At 52.0% G+C, this 24,325-nt stretch overlaps 1 protein-coding gene across 1 annotated transcript in view; it reads left to right on the top strand.

The window, feature by feature from the left end:
- Positions 1 to 18,793: 18,793 nt before the first annotated feature.
- The window catches only part of ADCY5 (adenylate cyclase 5), a 153,536-nt gene continuing 148,004 nt past the window's right edge, over positions 18,794 to 24,325 (top strand). The window contains exon 1 of the mRNA XM_004577840.3: positions 18,794 to 21,211. Coding sequence (XP_004577897.2) covers positions 20,060 to 21,211 — 1,152 coding nt within the window. The 5' untranslated portion in view covers positions 18,794 to 20,059. The remainder of the gene's footprint in view (positions 21,212 to 24,325) is intronic.

The following is a 24,325-nucleotide window of genomic DNA, read 5'->3' as shown; positions in this document are numbered from 1 at the left end:
TTCCCCTCCCTCCCCTTCACTAGAAGCCTCCCCAGGCAGTCAGAAACCCTGTGTTCCAGGACTGTCACTGTGTCCCACTCCCCAAGCCACACATATTATTTAACACACAAGGACCCCAGGACCCAGAAGGGGAGAGTTCAGAAACAGGTGAGCACCAAGGCAGCTAGGAAGTCAGAGCATCTGAGGGCCACCAGGACACGCCCCTGGCAGCTTTCTCCAGGGTTCCCCAGGGGGCTGATGTGGCATCTTTGATCCAGTCAAGTCCCATTTGCACAGCGTCTCACTGTACCCTACAGACCAGAGACCACTGGCTCCATGAGGTGCTTTGTGGAGTGCCTGGAGCCTCCCCCGACCCCAGGACCCTGCTGGGTTCTTGGTGTTTTGTTTTGGCCATCCTAAAAGATGAGGAGGAGCCTGTGTTCTTCTGATGTGTCCCCATCGTTCTCCAAGGGCCTCTATGCTTCTTAGCCTGGTGAGGATGAAGCCTTCCAGGTTTGCTGTGTTCTTTCCTTACTACACACCTGGCATGAGCAGTGTCTCAAAGGGGCCCTGGTTCTAGACTGAGTGTGAGTTGCAGTTGGACAGGAGGAGGGCTTTGGAAGCTGAAACAATGGGAACTTCACCTCCCTACAGCCAGATGGCTTTCTGCTTCCTGACATAATTCCCTCAGGCAGAAATGACTAGACACCTACCTCCTTGGGCTTGTCTATGGTGTATATACTTTTTAAAATTTACTTTTATTTAAAAGGCAGATTTAGAGAAAATAGAGACACAGAGAGATCTTCTATCCACTGATTCACTCCCCAGATGTCCACAATGGCTGGGACTGGGCTGATCTGATCCAGAGCCAAGAACCAGGAGCTTCTTTTTGGGTATCCCACATGGATGCAGGGGCCCAAGCATTTGGGCCATCCTTCACTGCTTTGACAGGCACATTAACAGGGAGTTGGATAGGAAGTAGAGCAGGGAGGACTTGAACTTGCACCCATATGAGATGTTGGAGTTGCAGAAGAAGGTTTGATACATGATGCCACAACTTCAGCTTCTTCTTGGTGTTTTTGAAATGCTCTTGTGTTTTATATACACACCCCTTGGAGCCAACAAATCAAGAGGATGACCTCCATGACTCCCCAAAGCTTCCCTGTGCTCCTCTACAATCACCTGCTTTAGGTTTTGCTTGCTTCCATCACTCCCAGTTCAACTACTGATCAGCCTCCATTGCCGTGGGTAAGCTCACATTTTCTAGATGTGTCATATATGGAATCATGCACTGTATATTAGCATCACTAATGTTCTTAAATGTATCATCCCTTTTTATTGCTGAGTATTGATCCTTTGCCTGAATGAATATACCACACATTATTTTTCTCTCCATTTTTTTAAACCTCTAGACCTCTATCCATGGTGGGTAGGGGCTCAAATACTTGGCCTGTCTTCTGTTGCTTTTCCAGGTGCATTAACAGGAAGCCAGATAGAAAGTGGAGCAGCCAGAACTTGGATAGGCACTCTGATACGGGATATGGGCATTGCAAGTGTCAGCTTAACTTGCTGTATCACAATGCTACCCCACATCCATTTGTAAATGGATAGTAGGGGTGTTCCTGGTTAAGAATAAAATTGTTGTAAATATTAGCACAGATATCTTTATGCAGACATATGCTTATATGCATTCATTAATCTTGGCTAAATGCAAGTGAGTCACAAGGATGGATTACATGAAATATATATGCTTAACTTTTTAAAGAAATTGCCAAGGGGGCAGGTGTCATAGCCTGGAGGGTTGAGCTGCTGCATGAGCACCTGAGTCCCATCCTCAAGGGCCCACTCAGGTCCAGGATGCTCTGTGTTCAATCCAGCTCCCTACTAAGGTGCTTGGGAAGCAGAAGACAATGACTCAAGGACTTGAATTCCTGTCACCTGGAGACCTGGATGGAAACCCTGGTTCCTGGTTTCAGCCTGACCCAGCTCTGGCTGTTGTGGCTATTTAGAGAATAATTCAGTAGACAGATGATTTCTTTTTCTTTGTCACTCTGTTGTTTAAATAAATAAATAATTCTTTGAAAATAAAATAGAATGATCAAGCTGTTTCCCAAAATGTACCATTTTCCATTCCCACCAGCATTGCCCGGGAGTTCCTGCAGTTCTATGTGCTAATACTTGATATGGTCACTCTTTACTTTTAGCCATTCTAACAGGTTTTGGTGGAATCTTACTGCAATTTTAATTTGCTTTTCTTCAAAGGCTAATGATGTTGAATATCTTTTTATATCTGTATGTGTTATCTGAATACCATCACTTATTTCTCGTGACATGTCTGTTCAAAACTATTGTCCAGATTTATTGTTTTCTTATTCTTGAGCTTACAGAGTGCTTTACAGAATCAACATGCAAAGTCTTTATCAAAAACATGATCTGCACAGAATTTCCCACAGTCTGTGGCTTGTCTTTTTATTCATTTAGAAATGTCTTTTGTAAGAATAGCTCTTAATTTTAGTTTTCAAATAAAAATTTGCTTGAAAAAGAGTAAACTATGTTTTTGGTGTTTAAAGAAATTTTGTGTCTAAGCAAAGGTCACAAAAATTTTTTTCTCCTATTTTCCGTTCTAGAACATAGTTTTAGGTTTTACATTAAGGTGAACAAAAATTTTGAATTTGGGTGGGTGTTGTGATGCAATGAGTTAAGATGATGCTTGTGACAACCTTGCTCCACATTAGAGCGTGGTTTGCTTCCCAGATGCTCTGCTTCCAACCCAGCTTCCTGCTAATGCATCCTAGGACACAGTGCTGACAGCGCAAGTGCTTGGGCCTCTGCTATCCACACAGGAAATGTTGAGTGGAGTTCCCAGCTCCTGGCTAAGACTTGGTGGATACCGGTATTTGGGTAGTAAACCCACAGATGTAAGAATTTATTACATCTTCCTCCCTCTTTCTTTTTTTTAAAGATTAATTAATTAATTAAAAAGGTAGATATACAAAGAGAAGGAGATACAGAGATAGAAGCTCTTCTCTCCCCCAAGTGGCTGCAATGGCCAGAACTGAGCTGATATGAAGTCAGGAGCCAGGAGCTTCTTCTAGGTCTCCCATGCAGATGCAGGGCCATCCTCCACTGCTTTCCCAGGCTACAAACAAGGGAGCTGAATGGGAAATGAAATAGTGGGGACCTGAACTGGAGCCCATATGGGATCCCAGTGAATGCAAGGCAAGGATTTAGCCACTAGGCTATCATGCCTGGTCCGTCTTCCTCTGCCATACGCGTATGGTTCCAAAATTATTTTGAGTTTAATTTTTGTGTGGATGGCATACAGCGAAGATGATCAGTTCTTCTTCTTTTTTTAAACACATTTGTGTGAAATCCAAAGTCACACAAATGCACATACACACAGAGTGAAGGAGGGTGAGCGAGAGAGACAGAATCTTCCATCTGATGGTTTTCTGTCTAAATGGCTGCAATGGCCAGGGTTGGTTCAGGCCACAGCCAGGAGCTAGGAATTCCACCTGATTCTCCCACATAGGAAGCAGGGGCCCAAGCACCTGGTTCATTTCCCACTATACTCTCAAGCGCATTAACAGGAAGCTGGATTGGAAGTGGGACAGCTGAGACTTGAATCAGTGCTCTGACACAGAACACAAGACGCAATGTAACCTATTGCACTACAATGCCAACCTAGCAAACTTTTTTCTTAATGAATCAAATAGTACAGATTTTGGTTTTTGTGGACCACATGATCTCTGTCATGGTTACTTAATTCTGTTGTAGTGCCAGAGCAGGCAGAGACAATAAATACAATTATTTGTCTTCTCAGTGGAACTTTATTTGCAAAAATAGGTAGTGGGCCACCTCTAGTTCTCTGGTCAGGATGTTCTGGTTCCCTGTTTAAGTCTCCGAACTCCACCCAGCCTGCCTATTCCTGAGGACCAAGTGCAGTCTCAGCACAGCCATCCACGACCTGAATCTGAGGTCACTCGCCTCCATCCTCTCTGCCTTGGGCTGAGGATGGACACAGCCAAGATAGGCAGCTAAGAGTCTGGCCTTAACGCCATGTAATCCTTGTGATGTGACCTCACTTCTTTCCAGATCTGCAACCCCAGCTGTGAAAAAAACAGTTTCAGGAGCTGGCATTGTGGCCTAGTGGTAAAGCTGCCACTTACAATGTCGGCATCCTATATGGGTATCAGTTAGTGCCCCAGCTGCTCCACTCTCAGTCCAGTTCCCTACTAATGGCCTAGGAAAGAACAGAAAATCGTCCAAGTGTTTGGGCCCCTGCTATCCATGTAGGAGATCTGGGAGCTTCTGGCTATAGCTTGGTCCAGCCCCAGCCATTGAAGCCATTTGGGAATTGAACCAGCAGATGGAACATTGAGTTTTTGGTTTTTTGTTTTGTTTTGTTTCCCCCTCCCCTCTCTCTCTCCCCCTCTCTTTGCTATTAACTCTGACATTCAAATAAATAAATACATCTAAAAAAAGTTTCATTTCCCCTAACACTCTGCATGTTGTAAACAGGCAATAAGAAGACAGATACATTTCTTCCTCACCTGGCTGGCTTTCTCTTCCCGACAATTCCAAAGCCACCTTCTCTTTGAGCAGCTTTTAAAGACTGCTTGTTTGCTTTCTTGTGAAAAGCACTACACGAATGCAAGGTATTGTCCATGTTTTCTCTCTTGGAGTAATTCTAGAAAGCCCAGCCTCAGAATTTCACAATCTGTCACTGTCCCCCTGGTGCCCCAGCCTGTTGCCAGGGAAAGAGATTATCCGGGTTTGGGGAAGGTCAGCCAGCCCCAACACATTCCCTGCCACAGCTTGGCTCACCATCCCTGGCCACAGAGTCGCAGGTGGTGGCTGCTGTGGGAAGAAACAACACTTAGCGCCTGGCAGCCCCCTCCCACCACTCCCAGGCCTGTAGCAAGGTGCAGTGACACTGCAGGGAGATTGTGGTCTGCCAGATCCTGACCCAGGCAGGCCCTTGGAGGACCCCAGGTCCTGGGGCCCCTGCTTGGAAATCGGCAGAGATAAAAGGACAGCTCTCCCGGTTGACTGGAGAAGCAGGTGCCCTCACAGCACATGCGGGAGCATGTTGACCACACAGACAACCCTCTACAAATGCATGCAAGAGCCTCAGACCCAGACACACAGTGCAGCCCATGATAACCTTGTAAATGAACATTTGGATTTATGAAACAGGGATTTATTAACTTGTTATTACGAATGCCTCCCATTTTACATAGGGTTGAACAGTTGCACAGAACTTCCTAGGACAGGCATTATTGCATTGCAAGTTAAGCCACTGCTAGGGATTCCTGCATCCCATGTCGGAATGCTGGTTCAAGTCTTGGATCTTCCAGCTTCCTGTTGTTGCACCTGAAAAGGCAGCAGGTGACAGCGCGACTGCTTGGGTCCCTGATACCCACATAGGAGACATCTATAGAGTTCTAAGTAGCTGGCTTCTGCCTGAACCAGCCCCAGTTATAGAGGCCATCTGGGGGAGTAAGCCAGCAAGTAAAAGGAATCTTTCTCTCCTCCCCTGTTACTCAAAATAAACCTTAAAAAAGAAAAGGTCTTTCACATCATTGCTTTGTTCCCCTAACACATCATTGTGGGAGGTAGGTGAACCCTATTGTCCTCACTGGGAGATGCAGTTCAGAGAAGGGAAGGGAAGGTCAGATCTCACCCAGAGGGAAAGTGGCAGAATTGGAGGGAGGGGAACCTGCAGGTACTGGAGCACAGAGTTCTGCCCACAAAGTGCCTCTGTGTTGGGTGGAAAAGCTGAATGAGATGAGCTGTCCACTCAGCCTCCTCCTGACTCTTCTTATCTCTCGTTGTCTATAACTTACAAAACAGTTACAGATGAGACTGGACGCGTTTAGGGTGGTATGGCTATAGACAAGAATGGACTCACAGTGAAGTGACTGACGATCTCCTACATTGTTGGGAAACATGCCAGCGGCAGCATGATGGATTTGTAAAAATTCACGAAAGACACCCATTGTGAGATTGGAGGGGAGAACAGAGCGGAAAGGAGAGAACCTGGAGGAGGGGAAAAGGAGACCCCAGCACCAACTAAACTGTATCAAAAACACAAAACAAAGCAAAAGCAAAAAAAAAAAAAAAAAAAGTCACAGAGAGACACACACAGAGCTCTTGCATCTGCTAGTTTACCCCTCCCAGGGAAGATGGCTGTAAAAGCCAGGGTTGGGCCAGACAGAAGTTAGACGCCAGGAGCTTCCTCTAGGTCTCTCCCCTGTGGCTGGCAGAGGCCCAAGTATTTGGACCATCTTCTGCTTTTCCAAGTCCATTAGCCAGGAATTTGATGGGAAGTGGAGCAGCTGGGACTTGAACCACATTGTAGGCAGCAATTTGTCCTTGCTGTACCACGATTCTGGACTCTGACTTCTCTTTTCAAAAGGAATCACCACAGAGAACATGGAGTAGTGGGCATTTAAATGAGGTTTATCACTGTAAAATGGTGTGTATGCACAGTTGGGAGAAACCAACTGGGGGACATCCAATATAGAGTGTGAGGTTCAAATGGCAAGGCAACTAGAGCAGAGGAGGGGACAAAACACACTCTGGAGAGCCTGCGGTCACTGGCTGTTGGCTCTGCCTTTGCCAGGCATTCACTGTGTGTACACTCATGAAGAGGGATGGGTGCCACCCAGGGGGAAGCCTGGCTTCCACTCCCAAGCTCCAAGTCCAATGATGCTGTCTTCCAAGAAGGTTGCCCCTGACTTTTCTAATGAAAAATTAATAGGCACTTACTTGCTGCTGCCTTTAATTACATTTGCTGGAGATGAGTGTCTGCCAGCCAGTGCGGCTCTGGCTGGCATCCGCGCTGGGTCTGCTCTCAGCAAAGCCCATCTGGTTTGGGCGAGGCAAGGGTGCCATTTTGGCCATGCAGCTTGAAGGGGCAGAAAAGTATTTTGGGAGGGAGCTTAAGTCAGACATTTTGCTGAAAGGCTCCTACTGGGTTTCTGCATATCCAACTCCTGTGTATACTAGAAGGCCCCTTCTCACCTGCCCACCCCTTGGCCAGAAGCTCTCCTTGGTCTGGCAGCTCACAGGAACAGTCTTCTATTGAGTTGTGTCTGTTTGGAAGCCATACTTACAGGTTGCAGGGCCTATCTCTGCTGATACTGTGCTGTTGATTCTCTAGCTCTGGCTGTAAGTTCCTCATCTGTGACTTTTTTCTTTAATAAGGATTTATTTATTTTTATTGGAAAGAGATTTACAGAGCTAAGGAGAGAAAGGGAGAAAGATCTTCTGTCCAGCGATTCACTCCCCAAGTGGCTGCAATGGCTGGAGCTGAGCCTATCCATCTGAAGCCAAGAGCCAGGAGCTTCTTCTGGGTCTCCCAAGCAGGTGCAGGGTCCCAAGGCTTTGGACCATCCTCAACTGCTTTCCTACGCCACAAGCAGGGAGCTGGATGAGAAGTGGAACAGCTGGGACATGAATCAGTGCCCATATAGGATCCTGGCGCATGCACAAGGTGAGGATTTAGCTGCTAGGCTATCATCCTGGGCCCAGCTGTGACTTCTTCAAGGTGGCATCTTATTGGCATCTTTTTGCCCTGTCTCCTTCCCCCAACTCTCACCCTGGTTCTCTGCTGTGCCCAAGTGTGTTTTCTGCTTGCAGAGGGTCATCAGTTACTATATACTAAAGGAATAAATGACTCATGAGGATGATCAGAACTCTTAGAAGAAAAAGGGATTCAGGAGAAGGTGCAAGCAAATAAGCAAGATAAAGAGGAAGAAGAAAGACCAAGCTGGGTGTGGCCCCTGGCATCCTTAGGGCTGCCAGGCCACGTGACAAGAGGGACACTAAAAGGCCCTGGGCCAAAAAGGGTCTCTCCCATCTATCTCGGCAGCAATTCAAAGAACACATTAGTCACTTCCACTAGCTAGAGCTACTCACCGCCTCCATTAAAATGCAAATGTCAACACCTGGGAGAGGCAGCTCGCTCTGTCACCAGCCATTTCCACCTCAACTCCCATCTGAGCTCTTTGAATATTTTCCATTGCTTGAGGCCCCAGGGTTTAGAGGTAAGAAGGGGGTTTGGAACACTCTGGGGCCCAGTTTCCCAGGTGACTAACTGCAGATGTATCGTCACCACCCTTGATCTCAGAACTTAAGCAGGGCGGGGAGTTCAAGAGTGAAAAGGCTGATGCCCTAGCTTTCTCTTCAGAGCTCACGGTGCGGGACTGGCTGGGCTGGACCCCAGCGCCAGGCATCCCAACCATTTGTGCCCAATGGCTAAGACTCTGAGCTGCAAACCCCCAAGGGTGGTCATTAGGTGCTCCAGGACTTGGGGAAAATGGGAAGTTAGTTCTCTGGGAGGGAGTACTGATTTGCTCTCCAAGCGCAGGTGTCCAGGGAAGGTGGGTGCACTTTGTGAACCATATCTACCAAACTGTGGGAGCGAGATGACCCTTCTCCCTCTTGGTAGGGCCAGCAGTTGATCCTCCAAGGCACGATGCTCTACTGCTCCACTCCGGCATGCTGAATGCTTTGAACTTTGCCCTCCCAACTCCCCCTCATCTCCTGCCCATACTACAGAAAGACTTCTCTGAAGTCACCCTGGCCACAGCAAGCCTGGCTCTCCCAGATTAACTCACAACCCAAGTGAATTTTGTCCCAGCCTGTTTATTGCTTGTTCTCCAGGCCCATGCACCATCCCTAAAATCCTTACTCCTCTTCTATGATCATGTACAGCCTTAACTTCTCCCTGCCTAGGAAGGGGGTTTCTGTCCCTTCTTTAAGTCACATACTTTGTGTGACTGCCACATCCATATGCCTCTTCTGCTGACCTATTCTCTGTTGGCTTGGTAAGATTCACACCATGGAAGCTTCAGAAGGTGGAAACAAAGTTCTTTCTCCCCTAACCTTCTGGAAAGCCTTGGGTTCCTTAGCTTCCTTTGAGGGACACAGGGCAAAGCAGAATTCTGCCGGAGGCGAAATGCATTCTGGACGTCCAATGCTCAAGTGGCTTTCATTCCTGCCCTGCTCCTTCTTGCATCCTGATACTGTCACCATCTTCTACCAGTGTTCCTGCACCGTAGCCTGACTTCCTTCATCTCAGGAAATACTCGACAGCCCCAAGGGCTCAGTCCTTCTCTTCCCCCTTGTCTTAGATCACAAGCATCCATTCTCCCAGGCCCCCAACTCTGGCTGGGCATTCCCTCAGGGAAGCCTGCTGATTAGACTCATCACACTGAGACAGACTGTGACAGTCCTGCCACGAGTCCTTCGGCTTCCCAGGGGTAATTTGCATTCAGTTTTCAACCACTCAATTGAAATATAATTTACATACCATAAAGTTCACTCAGTTAAAGCATGCAATTCAATGGTTTTTAGTATATTTACAGAGTTGTGCAATCATCACCATAATCTAATTTCAGAACATTTTCATCACTCCCAAAAGGAATCTTGTACCATGAGCTGTCACTCCCCATTCTTCTTCCCTAGACCTAGGCAACCACTAATCTACTTTCTGGCTCTCAATTTTCTGCATTCATTTTTAGCAAATGGCTGTTATCCCAAAGCATGACTATCTAACAGTGGAATTTTAAGTAGTGTGGGGGAAGGTATTTTGAGGTACTAGTATTTACTTCTACAACTGTTTTCTTTTAAGGGTTACTTACTTATTTACCTATTTATTTGAAAACCAAAGAAGCAAGAGAGAGGCAGATCTTCCATACATTGGTTCACCCCTCTGCGACAGCCAGGCCTGGGTCAGGCTGAATCCCGGAGCCAGAACCTCCACCTAGGTCATCCATGTGGTGATCAAGACCCACGTACCTGAGCCATCACCTGCTGCCTCCCAGGCAGAGTACACATTAGCAGAAAGCTGGAATCAGAAGTACAGATGGGACTTGAACCCAGACACTTGCATGTAAGATGCTGATGTCCCAACTGGTCTTTACTATGGCCCCAAATGCCAGCCGTTAAAAGTATTTCTCACAACTCCAAAATACTAACATTTAGATTTTTTTTTTTAAGATTTAGTTGATTATTTGAAAGGCAGAGAGTGAGAGATCTTTCATCCATGGGTTCACTCCCCATATAGTTGCATCGCTAGGTCTGGGCCAGGTCTGGGCCAGGTGAAGACATGAGCCAGACACTCCATCTGGGTCTCCCACGTGGGCGGTAGGGACCCAAGGACTTGGGTCATCTCTCTCTGCTTTCCCAGGCGCATTAGCAGGAAGCTGGATCTGAAGTGGAGCAGCCGGGACTCAAACAGGCATTCAGATAAAGGACGCGGGCAACACAAACATCTGTGTACTCTGCTGCACTGCAATATCAGCCCCTAACATTCAAATACTTTTATTTATCAAACAGGAATTTTCTTCTAAAAAGCAGCCCAGGGAGGAGGGAAAATAAAGTTCTGAAGAGCAAAATGTGGCCAAAGGGGTCAAAGGCTGGAGGGGAAGGGGTGTGCCTGCAGGTCTTCTGGGGGTCCCTGTGCTCTTGACCACTGGCAAAGCAAGCGTTCATTGCAGAGGAGCCTAAGGTGACAACACCTCTCGGGTCCAGCTGCATATCCTAGCATCTGTTTTACAAATGTTGACCTCTTCTTCCTCTGCTGCCCACATTTCTTGGTTTTCTTCTGGTGTGAAGAGCTCCTCCCATACACAATGGGGGCTCCCTGGATTTCCTCCTCGTCTCTGTGCAGACCTCCCCTTACCAGCAGAATCACTCCAATCTCTAAATCCCATTTGGCCTAGTCTATACCTGTTCTGCAACAGCGTCCTGGCTGCTCTCCCGAGTTCTTGGCTCTTGAGCTACATGTCATTGCCACTGTCTGCTTCCCCAAACCAACAGAACATTCCTGTCCTCAAATTTAGAGCGGCTGTTCAACTGTTACATGGCAGCTCCAGTTCCTCTGAGAAAGCTTCAAGAATCCAACCTGGGGCCTGTATTGTGGTACAGGGGGTTAAGCTACCTTATGGGCGCTGGTTCAAGTCCCAGCTTCTCTGCTTCTGTTCCAGGCTTCTCTGCTAATGCTTCTGAGAAAGCAGTGGAAGATGGCCTAAGTGTTTGGAGACATACACGGTGTTCCAGGCTCCTGGTCCAGTTCTGGCTGTTGCAGCCATTTGGGGAGTGAACCACAGGATGGAAAATCTCTCTCTCTCTCTCTCTTTGTCCTTCTGCCTTTTAAATAAATAATAGAATAACCTTGAAAGAAAAAAGAAAAAGAATCTAACTCACTTGTCCATCTCCACCCTTATTTGAAAATTCCCTCCTCCACACATCCGAGATACCTGTTCAGTATTCCCCAGATGCATTTCTTGTTTATCCAGCAACTCCTGGGAATCTTCTATGTGCCAGGGGCTAGGCTAAACACTGGGACAGGTGAATGATACCAACTGTGCCGTTAAGGAGTTAGGCAGGTTGTGGAGTCAATTCTGTACACAAGTTCCCATAATACAATGGTTACAGGTGCCACAACAGGGTACACAGGGAGTGGAGGAGGGGGTACCTACCCACCAGGGTGGGGCACTGGACAGGGCTTCAGCCAGGTGGGGTCAGCTTGGTATGTGGAAGAAAAAGGGAACATTATTGGTAGCAGGATGGTGCAGGTTTGGGTGGGCAGGGAGAGCTGGCAGGAAGCAGCAACTTGCTCCACGGACAGATTGCAGTGGGGGTACAATCAGACAGAGACAGACTTGAAGGTTAGGCAGGGGATGATCTGGACGAAGGCAGTAGGGACAGAATGTGTTAGGAGAAAAAGTGAAGTGAGATGGTAAGGGCAGAGACCACCACTCTCAGGGAGTCGAGGAGATGGTAACTGCACAGGTGGCAGTAAAGAGGAACAAGCTATGCAAGAGAAGACCTTAGGCTTAGAAATATCAAATGTAGGTGTTGGCGGATATCTATATGGCTGAAGGAAAGCCTGCAGCTGGGGAAGAAGGCAGAGGAGGAAGGTACAGACTTGAAAAAGTCTCAGGAGAGACATAGGGTATCCTCTGACTTGGCAATACAAGGTAGCAAATTCTCCTAAGGACATTATTAAGAAGGTCTATGAAAATTATCTACAAAAACATTCATGACGTGTAACAGAATAGAAACATTTTATAAGTCAGATGACAGTGAAAAATGTCCAACAGTAGGGGACTGGTTAACAACAAACTATGCTACACTCACACCACGGAATTCTATTCAATAATAAAATGAAATACTCTAAGTGAATACTTACTGACATGAAGAAATAGCCATGTTTTCTTAAGGAGAAAAAGGCAGATATTAAAACTATTTGTAGAGTAAAAGTCCCAGGGGCTGCTATTATGGTACAGCAGGTTAAGCTGCCACCTGCCATGCTAGCATCCCACGTGAGTGCCAGTTTTAGTCCTGGCTGCTCCACTTTCTATCCAGATCCTTGCTAATGTACCTGGGAAAGCAGCAGAAGATGCTTGGATCACTACCACCCAGATGGGAGGTTTGGATGGAGGTCTAGGTTCTTGGCTTTAATCCTGCTGATGTGGTCATCGGATGAATGAACCACCAGATAGAAGATCTCATCTCTCTACTTCTCCCTCTCTTTCTCTTAACTTGGCCTTTCAAGTAAGTAAATCTTGAGAGAAAGTCCCAGTGATTGCTTAAGGACACGTTAATCCTGGTTCTTTCAAGGTGACATGATTATGAAAGTGTTCTCTCTTTTGTACATCAATCATACGTGGCTTTTGTTGAAAGGTGATAGTTCTAAAAAAAAATTATGAAACTAAAAGGAATGATATGGGGAGAGGAGCTCAAGGAAGGAGAAAAGAAAGAATGAAACCTTGAAAACTAACTTTGCTCCCCCTAGCCCTGTGTCCTGAATGCCTCCCTCACATTGTACTCCCTACCCAGGGCATGGCAGAGAACTAAAAGCAGATGGCTACAAACTGGTCCTCCGACAAACTTAAATATTTGGGGAGAGGTTCAGTCACTGCTTGTAACACCAGCCTCCCACATCTCTCCTTCTGATCCAGCTCCCTGTTACTGCTCAGGAGAAAATGGTACCAGATAGCCAGAATAGCTAGGCCCCTGCCACAAAGTAGGAGACCCAGATGGAGTTCTGAGCTCCTGGCTTTGCCCTACCTCATTTAGGAGCCATTGTGGTTATTCTTTTTAGTTATTATATTTTTGACAATCTTTACATAGTTAATTATGGTAAAAAGGTTCAAGGGCTATAGGTAAGTGGGTAAGACTATTATTTCCATATTGTTTCCTTCATGTATCTGAGGTAAAGGGGAATACTGAGGGAGAAGCCCCACCCAGTCTCCCACCCACCCCAAGTCCCGGATGTGGGGCATGCTCTGAGATACTTGCTCAAGTGGTTTTGATAGTTCATCAGTTATGAATCGCTGCCAGTCTCGCACTCCGAGCACGATGAGGTAATTGAAGAATCCACTGATTGATATAGTCCATCATAGAGTCTCCATTTGCCCAGTATTTCGCTGCCAACATATAGCGAGGTGGTTGATTGACTTGTTCTGTCTTCTGCCTTTTCTTGGCTAGGGTTCTGAGTCCAGAAGTTCGATTGGGGAGATCCCCAAAGAAACTTTGTCTGAGGTGTTCTCAGACCAGATTCTGTGTGTTCTATCAAGCACAGGGCCCGGCACAGTCCATCACCACGATCAGCTGGTGGTTGCAATTGCTGGGCTGGTTCTGTTTTCAGTCCCAACTTCCACTGGAACCAATGGGTGTTGCAGTCCAGCCTGGTTCTGCCCAGCACATACTCGGCCCTCACATCAACCAGTGGGAGCTGCAGCCTAGTAAGAGCGACCCACAATAACCCCCACCAGGGATGCCCCTACCCTGGTTTGCCAGCATGTGTAGCAGACTAGTCCAGTCTGTCCCACATCCCGTTTGGCTCTCGTACATGTCAATGGGTATTTATACTTAGTTCCATCTAACCAGCTCAACTATCCAGCCCACACAGATGCTGTTGGGAGCCTCTCTATCTAGCCACCCCAGTCCCCATCCTAGTTTCCATGCCCTTCCATGGCGGGAGTAGTAACCCAAGAGGGAAGAGCCCACTATTTCCCTCCTAGGTCTTTCTCAATCCTGGTTTATGCACTCTCCAGGTGGTTCTGTGGTTTGACTTGACAGAATTAGCCCCCAGTGCCAGTTTCTGCCACCTGATGCTGTGGCTAAGCCCAAACAACCCTCACCCTTCTAATTTTGTTTGCACCAGTAGGAATAATCCACCCAGCCTGGCTTTTCCCTGATCTAGTCCACATGAGGCGCACAGGTGTTGCCCTGCTTAGTCTGGTCTGCCCCCATCCCAGCCCACGCTCCCCAGTGGGAGTAGCTGTCCAGCAAGGGAACACCCCCTTAATCACCCTGCCGGCTCCGCCCCTCCCTTCCTGGTTCTCATGCCTGCTGGTTGGGTGCTGCAGTCACATCCAGTACAGGCAACCTCACCTTGGCATTCCATATTGTGCACTGGTTTTTGTTGCGACCGAACCTGGTCTGACCCACACTCTGTTCTGGTGCTTGGATTTGCCAGTGGATGATGAGAACTGATTCAGCCTGGTCTGCCCCCAACCCATGCCAAAGGTATGCCAGTGGGTAACTTTCCATGGCCTATTCTGGGCTGTTTCCTATCATGTTTCTTGCGCTTACCTGCCGGGTCTGTGTCCTGCCAGAGGAGTTGCCCAGGCTGCTCCATCAGAACCTCTCCCAGTGCCAGATTTTGCACATACCAGTGGGTCCATGAGCCAGCCCTACTCAGTTCACCTCCTGTCCTAGCAGGAACAGTGGCTTTTCTTGGCTGGCTTTCAACCCATTCTGGCTCTTGCTGTTGGATGTTTCAGCCCAGCCATGGCTCGTCCATACCCACATACAGCTCACATATGGCTCAGTAGGGGTTGAGACCTAGCCTAGTCCATCCCACATCTCCCCTGGTCCTCCAGGACACCAGACAGTGTTGGTGTCTGGCCTGGCCTGGTACATCCAGTCCCAGTCTACACTAGTGCCAAGGGAGACTACAACTGTTTCCTGGTCAGAATGCCGCCCCATTCCAGCTCACATGCCCCTTGGTGAGAACCTCAACCCAGTTAGGGTGTCCCCTTAGCTCCCCAACCAGGCCTGTTCCCAGCCATAGATCACACTCATGCCAGTCGTTGCTCTGACTCAGCTTGGCTCAGCCCCTCACCTGTCTTGACCTCTGCCTTAGACATTGTGGCTTAGTGTCCTTGACTCATATAGACCAGTAGGTACAAGAGCCTAGTTCAGCATGACCTGTTCTCCATCCTGGTTTCTAGTTTCGCTTGTAGGCTAAAGTTTGCTCAGTCCTGCCCAGTACACCCTGTTCCATTACCAATTGACACATTAGCCAACTGTTGGAGGTACTTTGCCCAGCTTGTCCGACCCCCAGGTCTGGACCACATGTTCACCAGCAGGAGCTATGACTCATCAGGGGAGTTTCCCAAGTTCCTCCACTTGATCCCCTCCCAGACCCAGTTCTCATACATGCCAATGGGTTTTAGGCCAGTGCCCGGCATAGTCTGGCTTTTCATTTGGCCGCATATGAGCTGATGAATGTTGCAGCCCGACCCACCCCACATCCTATTCAGGATGCACATTTGGGTGCTGCTGCCTTGACCAGTCCAGACTGTTGTGGGTTCCTTTACCTGTGATTGATGGCAGGCTCCTTGGTCATACCTAGCTTAGTCCATCACCACCCAAACTCTTGAGCTAACCTGTGGGGCTAGAATTTCCAGAGTGTGGTCCACACATCCCTCACAGAATCTACCCCCAGCTATGGTTCTCAAGTGCTAGTTAATGTTATGGCCCTGCCTAATGTAACCCTTCTCCTGATCCATCATCATGTCAGGTAATTGGATATCCTGCTGGACAAGTCCCGACCCTCAGCTTTTGCATGAACTGGTGTTCACTGCTCAGCATTGTTAAGTGAATACAAGTTCTTCAAAGGAAGAGTTACTGTCATTGGGAATCTTTAGGATTGACTCACATCCCAGAAGCACAGTGGGATCAGTCTGGAGCTACCTCAGCAGCGATTCAAAGAACCAAAACCCCAGAGCTCCCTGGCCGGGCGGCCAGCAGGTGGAGCCTGGCAAGAATTGGCGCACTGGCTGACCGGGGACAGCTCACCACATGCACATGGTGGCTGGAATCGGGATCCAAGCAAGATGTCCCATCCTGAGGCTCACCAGCAGCTGGGAGGCTGCTGGAAATTTAAATGCCCAAGCCCAAGGTCGCACCCCTCCCCAATCTCATTCACCACCCAATGAGGGCGGTGGGTGGGCCCTAGACCTACCCAGTCATGGAGACTTCCCCCCTCGGTGTACTCACCCTGAAGGGAGCAGCCCCCAACCCAGGCAGGCAGGCCCAGGGACAGCTCACCACGTGCACATGATGGCTGGAGTCGGGATCCCCATTGTGGTTATTTAGGGGAATAAACCAGTGGTTGTAAGATCTCTTTCAGTCTCTCCCTCTCTTTGGTACCTTTTCAGATAGAAAAAAAAATTGGGGAAAAATGTATAATTCATGAATTAGTGAGAGACACAGAGCTCCCTTCAACCCCTTCACTCTCCAAATGCCCACAAGGGGCTGAGCTTAAAACTGGAGCTGGGAACACAATCCAGTTTCCCCATGGGTGGCAGTGATCTCAGGACTTCGGCCATCACCAAGTCCTCCCAGGCTGTGTATGGGCAGACAGCTGACATGGGAGATGTGGATCTCTCAACCCCTAAGGGCCCACTCCCTTGGGCAAAGTTGGATTTTCTAAACCTCAATCTTCCCACTGTTGTCCTTTTCTCAGGATAGTTCTCTGATGTTATAGGAGGCTAAGGGTTAGGACTAAGCTTTTGCAGTGTATCCAATGGAGCAAACCAACTCATGTGGAGTCACTAATGCTGAAGGACCCTCCCAGGGATCAGGAGAGAGAGGGAGGGAGAAAACGGGCCAGGTTTAGCTTGCACAATAAGGAGCCCCCCTCTGCTTTAACCTTTACCAGGACCGTAACTGTGAAACGACCAATCTGCTTTTTGTGCTGTTCATGATCTCCCCAGTCTTTTCTGCCTAAAAAGCTAATCTCCTCTGCTCGGTTCATTGGAGCACATTCTGTTTTACAGAGGGAGGGGTGCCCAATCCCAGCACCACAGACAAAAGCCAAGTGTCATCTTTCTCTCTGTCATAGTTACGATTCTCAGCACTCACAATGAAGCCTTGACGGACATAGAGTAGTGACCACAATTTGGTCCAGTTTCTATCTTCTTACTCAGGCCTCCTGGCTGAATTCTCGTTGGCTCTCCTGTGTCTTTTCTGCTCATGCTCACAGTGGGAAGTGATAGGATGCTGAACACCCACTGAGGCGATAACTGTATGACACAAGGGACCTGGAGGTGGTGGCCTGCTTCTCTCCCTCCTCGGCTCCTGGCAGGTGCCTGGACCCCAGTTTGGGCATTCCTTCATCCTGGAGCACCTTCTGGGGTGCCTGGCAGTTGTGGAGCATGCTAGAATTTTTGTTGACTAAATTTATGTGTCTTCTTACAGCTTGGCTAATCAGGGGATTACTCAAAGGTTGGATTACTCAAGGGTGAGTTTACTCAGATCTCTTGGAATTTCTCTCCTCCCAGATTGTAACTTTGGCAAGATTTATCCTCCACCCTGGAGAGAGAGAGAGAGACCCACTCAGACCTGGAGGCTCCCTGGTCCTCTCTGCCACTCGCTGACTTGCATGCAGGAGGCTCTCCTCTTCTCTTCTGGCTCAACCCTGCCACCACCTCCGCACCTCGCTGGGAAGCAGCGCGTCCTTTCTGCTAAACCCTGGCCTGGCGCTGACCCAGTGGGTGACCTCCGAAGTCGGTCAAGCTCCCTGAGCCTCAGTCTCCACATCTACCACCTGGGAACAAACACATGGGCAGTGTATGCTGCCCCGTCGCGGCGCAGGGTTATTGGGCAGAAACAAAGGAGATTTCTTCTTCTTCTTCTTTTTTTTTTTTTTAAGTGTGAACAAAGAGCTCTTGACAAACCCCAGGCGCGCCTGGTGCCGGGTGTGTGTGTGCGCGCGTGCAAGAGAGTGTGTGTAGGGGTCTCCTCTCCGTAAACTCCCCACCGTAGCGTCCCTATCCGCCCCACCCTGGCGGCATCAGCCTCACCCACCGCATCACCATCTTTCCCATCTTTCTGCGCCTCGTAGATCCTCGGGTTGTAACTCCCCATCCCACCCATGGCCATTTCCGGGGCCGGGCCCTCAAGGCTGCCCCTGGCCCCTGTAGAGATCCGGGGCTCCAGTTCCACGCGGCAGTCTCGGCCCTGCGCCCCCTCCTCTGGGTCGGCCGCGGGGCAAGAGAATCGCCCAATAAGCGCGCCGGACTCCGGGCTGACAGCTCAGGCAGCGGCCAATCGAGCCCGGCCAGGGAAGGGGGCGCAGCGCTCTGCTGAAGTTGGGTAGAATGGTGGGAGGTGGATTAAAGGGGGATACAAAAGAGGGGCGCTAGGCCCGGGGTGCAAGAGCCTAAGCCGGGGACGGGGAGGGGGGGACACCACCGTCCTCCACCCACTTCATCCCCAGTAGGTCCGACGAAGGGACCGCGGGGGTGGGGGGGACCAGGCTCTGGGAGCTAGGAAGGGGAGGGGAGCGGCGAGCATTTTAGGTGAGAGAAGTGGGGGCGTGCTGGGGTTCCCGCCGCCTGGCCAGAGGATGCCCGCGGGGCGCCGAGGCCGCGGCCGGGCCGAGGGCGGAGGCAGCGGCGCGCCACTGTGAGCCGAGGCCCGAGCGGCGGCGCGGGGGGCGGGGAGGCGGCGGGAGGAGGGGATGCGGAGGGTGCTCTGGCGGCCGCGGCTAGCGAGCGAGCCTGGAGGAGCGGCGCGAGCGGCCGGAGAGGCGCAGGGCCCGAGGCGTGCATGGCGCGCCCTGAGCCGGGTTCCCGTGGGTCTCCCTCGGAGCGCCCCCGGGGCGCCGCGGCTCTCGGGCCGGCTCCCCTGGCCCGGCTGCCTCTGAACCACTGCCCTCGCTCTCTGGAAGCTGTGCCCGCTGGGAGAAGCCCGCCTGCGTAAGGGCCGAACAGTGGCGGCGCCGCCGCCGGGCCGGATTCCGCCCTTGGCACAGCCGCTCTGCGCTCGCTGCTGCTGGCGGCCAGGAACTCGGGAGCTTGCAGAGCCGGCGAGGCAGCCCTCCCGGCCTGCGGGTCCCAGCCGGCCCTGCTCCACTCGCGGGGTGGTGGTGGGGGGGGGAGGCGAGAGGGGCAGGGCCGCGCTGCAGGAGCCGGTTATCGCCCCCGCCCCCCTGCGCGGACGCGCCGAAGGCTCGGCTCGGCTTTCGCGGGAGCCACGCTCCCACTCTGGCTGCGGGAGGTGAGGGATGCGGGCAACTGCCTCGCCGGGCTCCAGGACCCTCCTCCCCGGGGCTCCGGAGCTCTTGCTCCGCCCGCCGCCCCCTCCCCCGTCCTCTCCCCACCCCGCCATCCCACCTCCCCACCCCTCTTAAGAAAATAATGCTGGCTGGCGCCCGCACCTCCCAGTCGCTCCCAGTGCGCCACGAGGAAAGCGCACTGCTGCGTCTCCGTGCCGGGACACCAGCCGAGCCGCCCTCGCCGCTGCCTCGCCCGGGGAGACGCTGAGCTTCGCTTAGGCGGAATCTAAGAGTGCCGCGCCCGGGGGCACTGCCGGCTCCAGGGAAGGCGCCGCCCGCAAGGACACCTCTCCGTCCCGCCTGGTCTGCTACTCCGGCCCTCGTAGAGCCCCACCACGCGAGCTGCGAGTCCCGACGTCTCTGGGCGCGCGGGCGCAGCCGGCCCGAGCGAGTCCCTCTGCGGCATCCCCCTTCCCACCCCCGCTCAGAGCCAACTCCAGCTCGGACCTGGGACTCTCGACGCCGACTGTCAACTACTTCTCACCTCGGGGCTGTGCCTTCCTGCCCGCCCGCGCGTTCTCCCGCTGTCCTCCTCTTCCGCTCAGGACGGGGGTGCCAAGATGCCCCGCTGCTGCCCAGGGCCCTGGGCCGCCCCCGACGTGTGACCCCAGCCTGGTCCCCCTGCTCGGCCGCCCGCCGTCCCCTTGGAGACCCTCGGGTCGGCCCCCGGGGGAGGAGGAAGACGACGAAGAGGCCGAGGGGGTGATGTCCGGCTCCAAAAGCGTCAGCCCCCCGGGCTACTCGGCGGCGCAGACAGCGGCGGCACCGGCATCCCGGGGAGGCCCCGAACATCGCTCAGCTTGGGGGGAGGCCGAGTCCCGCGCCAATGGCTACCCCCACGCCCCCGGGGGTTCTACCCGCGGCTCCACCAAGAAATCAGGGGGGCCGGTGACCCCACAGCAGCAGCAGCAGCGCCTGGCCAGCCGCTGGCGCGGGGGAGGCGACGACGAGGACGAGCCTCCGCTGGGCGGCGACGACCCCCTGGTCGGGGGCTTCGGCTTTAGCTTCCGCTCCAAGTCCGCCTGGCAGGAGCGCGGCGGCGACGACTGTGGTCGGGGCAGCCGGCGGCAGCGGCGGGGCGCGGCCAGCGGGGGCAACTCGCGTGCGCCCCCTTCGGGCGGGGGCAGCTCGGCGGCGCCGACTGAGGCGGCCGCGAGCGGCACGGAGGTGCGCCCACGGTCGGTGGAGCTGGGCCTGGAGGAGCGGCGAGGCAAGGGCCGAGCGGTGGACGACCTGGAGGCCGGCGCCGTCCAAGGTGGCGAAGGGTCCGGGGACGGCGGCGGCGGCAGCATCTCGGCGGGCTCCAGCACGGGGCCTGGTGGCGCGACGCTGTCACTGGGTGCCTGTTGTCTGGCCTTGCTGCAGATTTTCCGCTCCAAGAAGTTCCCATCCGACAAGCTGGAGCGGCTGTACCAGCGTTACTTCTTCCGCCTCAACCAGAGCAGCCTCACCATGCTCATGGCAGTGCTGGTGCTCGTGTGCCTCGTCATGCTGGCCTTCCACGCGGTGCGGCCCCCTCTCCAGCTGCCCTACCTGACCGTGCTGGCGGCTGCCGTGGGCGTGATCCTTGTCATGGCCGTGCTCTGCAACCGCGCAGCCTTCCACCAGGACCACATGGGCCTGGCCTGTTATGCGCTCATCGCCGTGGTGCTGGTCGTGCAGGTGGTGGGCCTGCTGCTCCCGCAGCCGCGCAGCGCCTCAGAGGGCATCTGGTGGACCGTGTTCTTCATCTACACCATCTACACCCTGCTGCCCGTGCGCATGCGGGCTGCGGTCCTCAGCGGGGTGCTCCTGTCTGCGCTGCACCTGGCCATCGCCCTGCGTACCAACGCCCAGGACCAGTTCCTGCTCAAGCAGGTAGGGGCCCACATGGCTGCACCTCATTGGGGTGGGAGTGGGGGAGTGGGATCAGCAGGCCTGGTGCTGACTCCAAAGAGAGAGTTGGGGTTGTCATTTGCCTCAAATGGGGCCAGAAGAGCCTGGGACACGTGCCTTTGCTTCAATAGCATCGTTTACAAACATTTTTAAAAATGTTGCCCTTGCATTGTTGATGATCTTGCTGGTCTGACTGCTGAGGCCTACAAGACTGTAATTGCCGGTGTGGGAATGGGAGTTGCAGGAAACAAGCGTATGCAGAGGCCCTGGTCTGTCCTCGCACATCTATGCTTTCATACTCCAGTGGCTGGTCATCCCACCCCAGAGCAGCTTTCCTCCGAAGAGCCACTGCCTGTGGGTTGGTCCTGGGAGCTGGAGCGATCCAGGAACCAGTGCGAATAGAACTGAAAAGTTTTGTTTTCCTTTTCCAGAAGTGCCTGAATCCCACAGCTGCCTTGAGCAAGAGTGTTGAGAATTGTCTGAGATATGTGTGTTTTGCCTTGTGTATGTCCTGGCCGAGCACAGATCAACTGTTGAACATCTTGAGCCTGGCAGTGGGAGGCCAAGGGTTTTTGGTGGTTGCCTGTGGTGGGGGGCTTTGTGTTCCTGGTGGGATTTGTTGGGCCAGCCTAGGTGTGGGCATTCAGGAGGAAGGAAACCTTGTATTGGCGAACAGGAGGGGAGGGCTCTGCCGAAGGCTTGGGAGGGAGGCCTGCTTGGCGCAGGGACCTGAGACAGCCGTGCTGATGTCCAGTTTCATGACCTCTGCAGGCCTTCTGGTTTGCACCTGCTCCATGGACAGGGCCCCTTGCTGTGGGCACGTCTCTTCATGATGGACCCTGCTGACCACCTCTAGTCCCCTCCTGGTGCCCAGCCCCTTTCTTCTAGAAGCCCTTGGGGCCGTCCATCTCTGCTGCCTTCCTCTCTCCTGCTTCTAATGCCTTGTGTTCATGTTTGCTCCCCTGGAAGGCTGTGTCCACCTGAGGTGTTTTCTCGAGTCTCCTGACTTCCTTGAACACGGCACTGTCTCATAGGAAGTGGTTCTGGTGTGGCTGACCCCTCCAGGTCCTCTGTGAGTTGGAGGAAGGGCACTTTGCAGCTCCCTGGAGCCCAGGTCCCTTTTGTAGAAAATGTTTCAGCCGCTTCCACTCCAGGCTGCACTTCCTCTAAGAAGCTCACACTGGGCTCTCCCTCTGCTCTGTGGCTTAAGATTAAGTTGGAAGCACAGAGCGGAGCACTCTCCAGTGCCTGCTGGTCTTGTGTCCTGTTCAATGTGAGGTCAGGTGCAGAAATCCTGGGGCATGTCTGTTTCTCCTCTGCCACTCCCCCCCATCCTTGCCTAGCACCCAACAGAAGACTTTGTGGTGGAGGTGGGGTGGTGGTGGGTAAGAGCTGCTTGCCAAGATGGTTGAGGTCTAATGGGTAGTGGAGTAGTTAATGCTGCCAGCTTAAAGTTGTTCTCATCTAGGATCAGAACGAAAAAACATCTTCAGAGGTCAGCTTTGAACTTGGGAGAAAGCAAGAGGGCTTTTGAGAGGTGGTGGTTAGTGCTTAGCAAGGCCACAACTCGCAGGGTCCGAGGGCCCCTGCCACCGGACGGTGTTCTATTTCTGGGGAATGTTCCTAGCCTGGGAGGCTGCGGTGTGTCTGAAGTGGAAAGGGCGTGTCACCCACGAGGAGCAACAGGGATTCCCAGTGTAGCTCCGTGTACTTCCTTAAGCTGGGTTTGACCCTGTGCAGGGTCTGCTTATACCCTTGGCAATCTAGAATGTCTGATTTCAATGCAAGACTGGGGTTAAGTCCTAAGAAAGGGGTGGCAAGCGGGGTGGGGGGAGGCCGCCATTCTGTCTTAGCTTGACAGTGTCATTGCAGCAGTCCTGTCCGACTCCCTCCTCACCAGCTTCATTTGATTCGTTGTGGCTTTAGGCCTTGGTTTGGCTGCAGGATTTGGGGTGGATTAACCCTTTAGGAATGCTGCAATACAAAGGAATGCAAATGGTCTTCCTGTTTGGCTTCAGAGAAAACTGTACTTTTTTTTTTTTTTTGTACTTGATTTACCTTTCTGATTATGCCTGAAGTAAAATTTGTCTTCCCTGAGTAATCTGCTGGGTGGTAAGAAAGTGTTGGTGGAGCAGTTTGGCATTAAGCTAAGCCCCAGCATTCCCTGGCAACCTTTCCAGGATGGCTTTGAAGTGCCTATCTTATGCTTTCTTTGATGAAGACACACATGTCCCAGGGAAGGGTGTCAGTGAATAGTTTGCAATGTGAGAGCCCTAGGAGATCCCCTCTGCCATGCCTTGAATGCCTAGTAGGGCCTCGATGCGCCTGAGCACACAGTAGGTCCTCTGCACACCCCCCTGCAGGGCTGGCCTCCTTCCTTTCTCAGCCCAGGTGTCTCATCTGTATTTTCTGTTCTTCTCCAGGCCTCTTAAGATTAGGGGCGCAGCCCTCGGCTCTAATTAGCAGATGTGTGGCTCTCGGTGGGTGCCTCCTGTTAGGGGAGGCCAGGGGCTCAGCCCTTTTTTTGTGGGGTGGTGCTTCTTCCTCTGCTCCCTGTCTCTAGCTTCTGTACCTGGCCTGGCTTCCCTTACTCTGCTCTGCTCATCCTCTCTCCGCCTGCTCCTATCCTCCCTTCCTCCCCAACTCTGCCCCTCCTGCTCTGCTCCAGACCCCTGTTGCTGTCTGCCCACCTCTCTGCCCCCCTGCCTTCCTGCCTGCTCTGCTTTCCCCAGTCTCAGTTTGCCAGTCTCCCTGTCTCCTCTCTGTTGGATAGGGTACAGTAGGGAGCGTCACGGGGGTGTCATTTGCTCCTCCTTTGCCTGTCAGAAGTCCCTCTGCTACACCCATACCATAAATAACACTCGAGCATCTGCCAAACACATTCCTCACTTGTGTTAATAGGCTGCCATGATGCCGGAGCCTGTTGCCATGACAACCGTACTTTTGTTTGACTGTCTCCCACTCTGCCATGGAAGGCTCTGCATGCACTCACACACAAACAGGCACACTCACACAACTATTACCTGTGCTCTGCTGTTGATGATGGCTTGGGGAGTGATAACATCTCTGGGCTGGGGCTGCGGGTGGGGCTATAGT

Source organism: Ochotona princeps, chromosome 3 (assembly GCF_030435755.1).
Source record: "Ochotona princeps isolate mOchPri1 chromosome 3, mOchPri1.hap1, whole genome shotgun sequence".
Lineage (NCBI taxonomy): Eukaryota > Metazoa > Chordata > Mammalia > Lagomorpha > Ochotonidae > Ochotona > Ochotona princeps.
The sequence above is the reverse complement of the archived record's forward strand: the minus strand, read 5'-3'. Positions and strand labels throughout refer to the sequence as shown.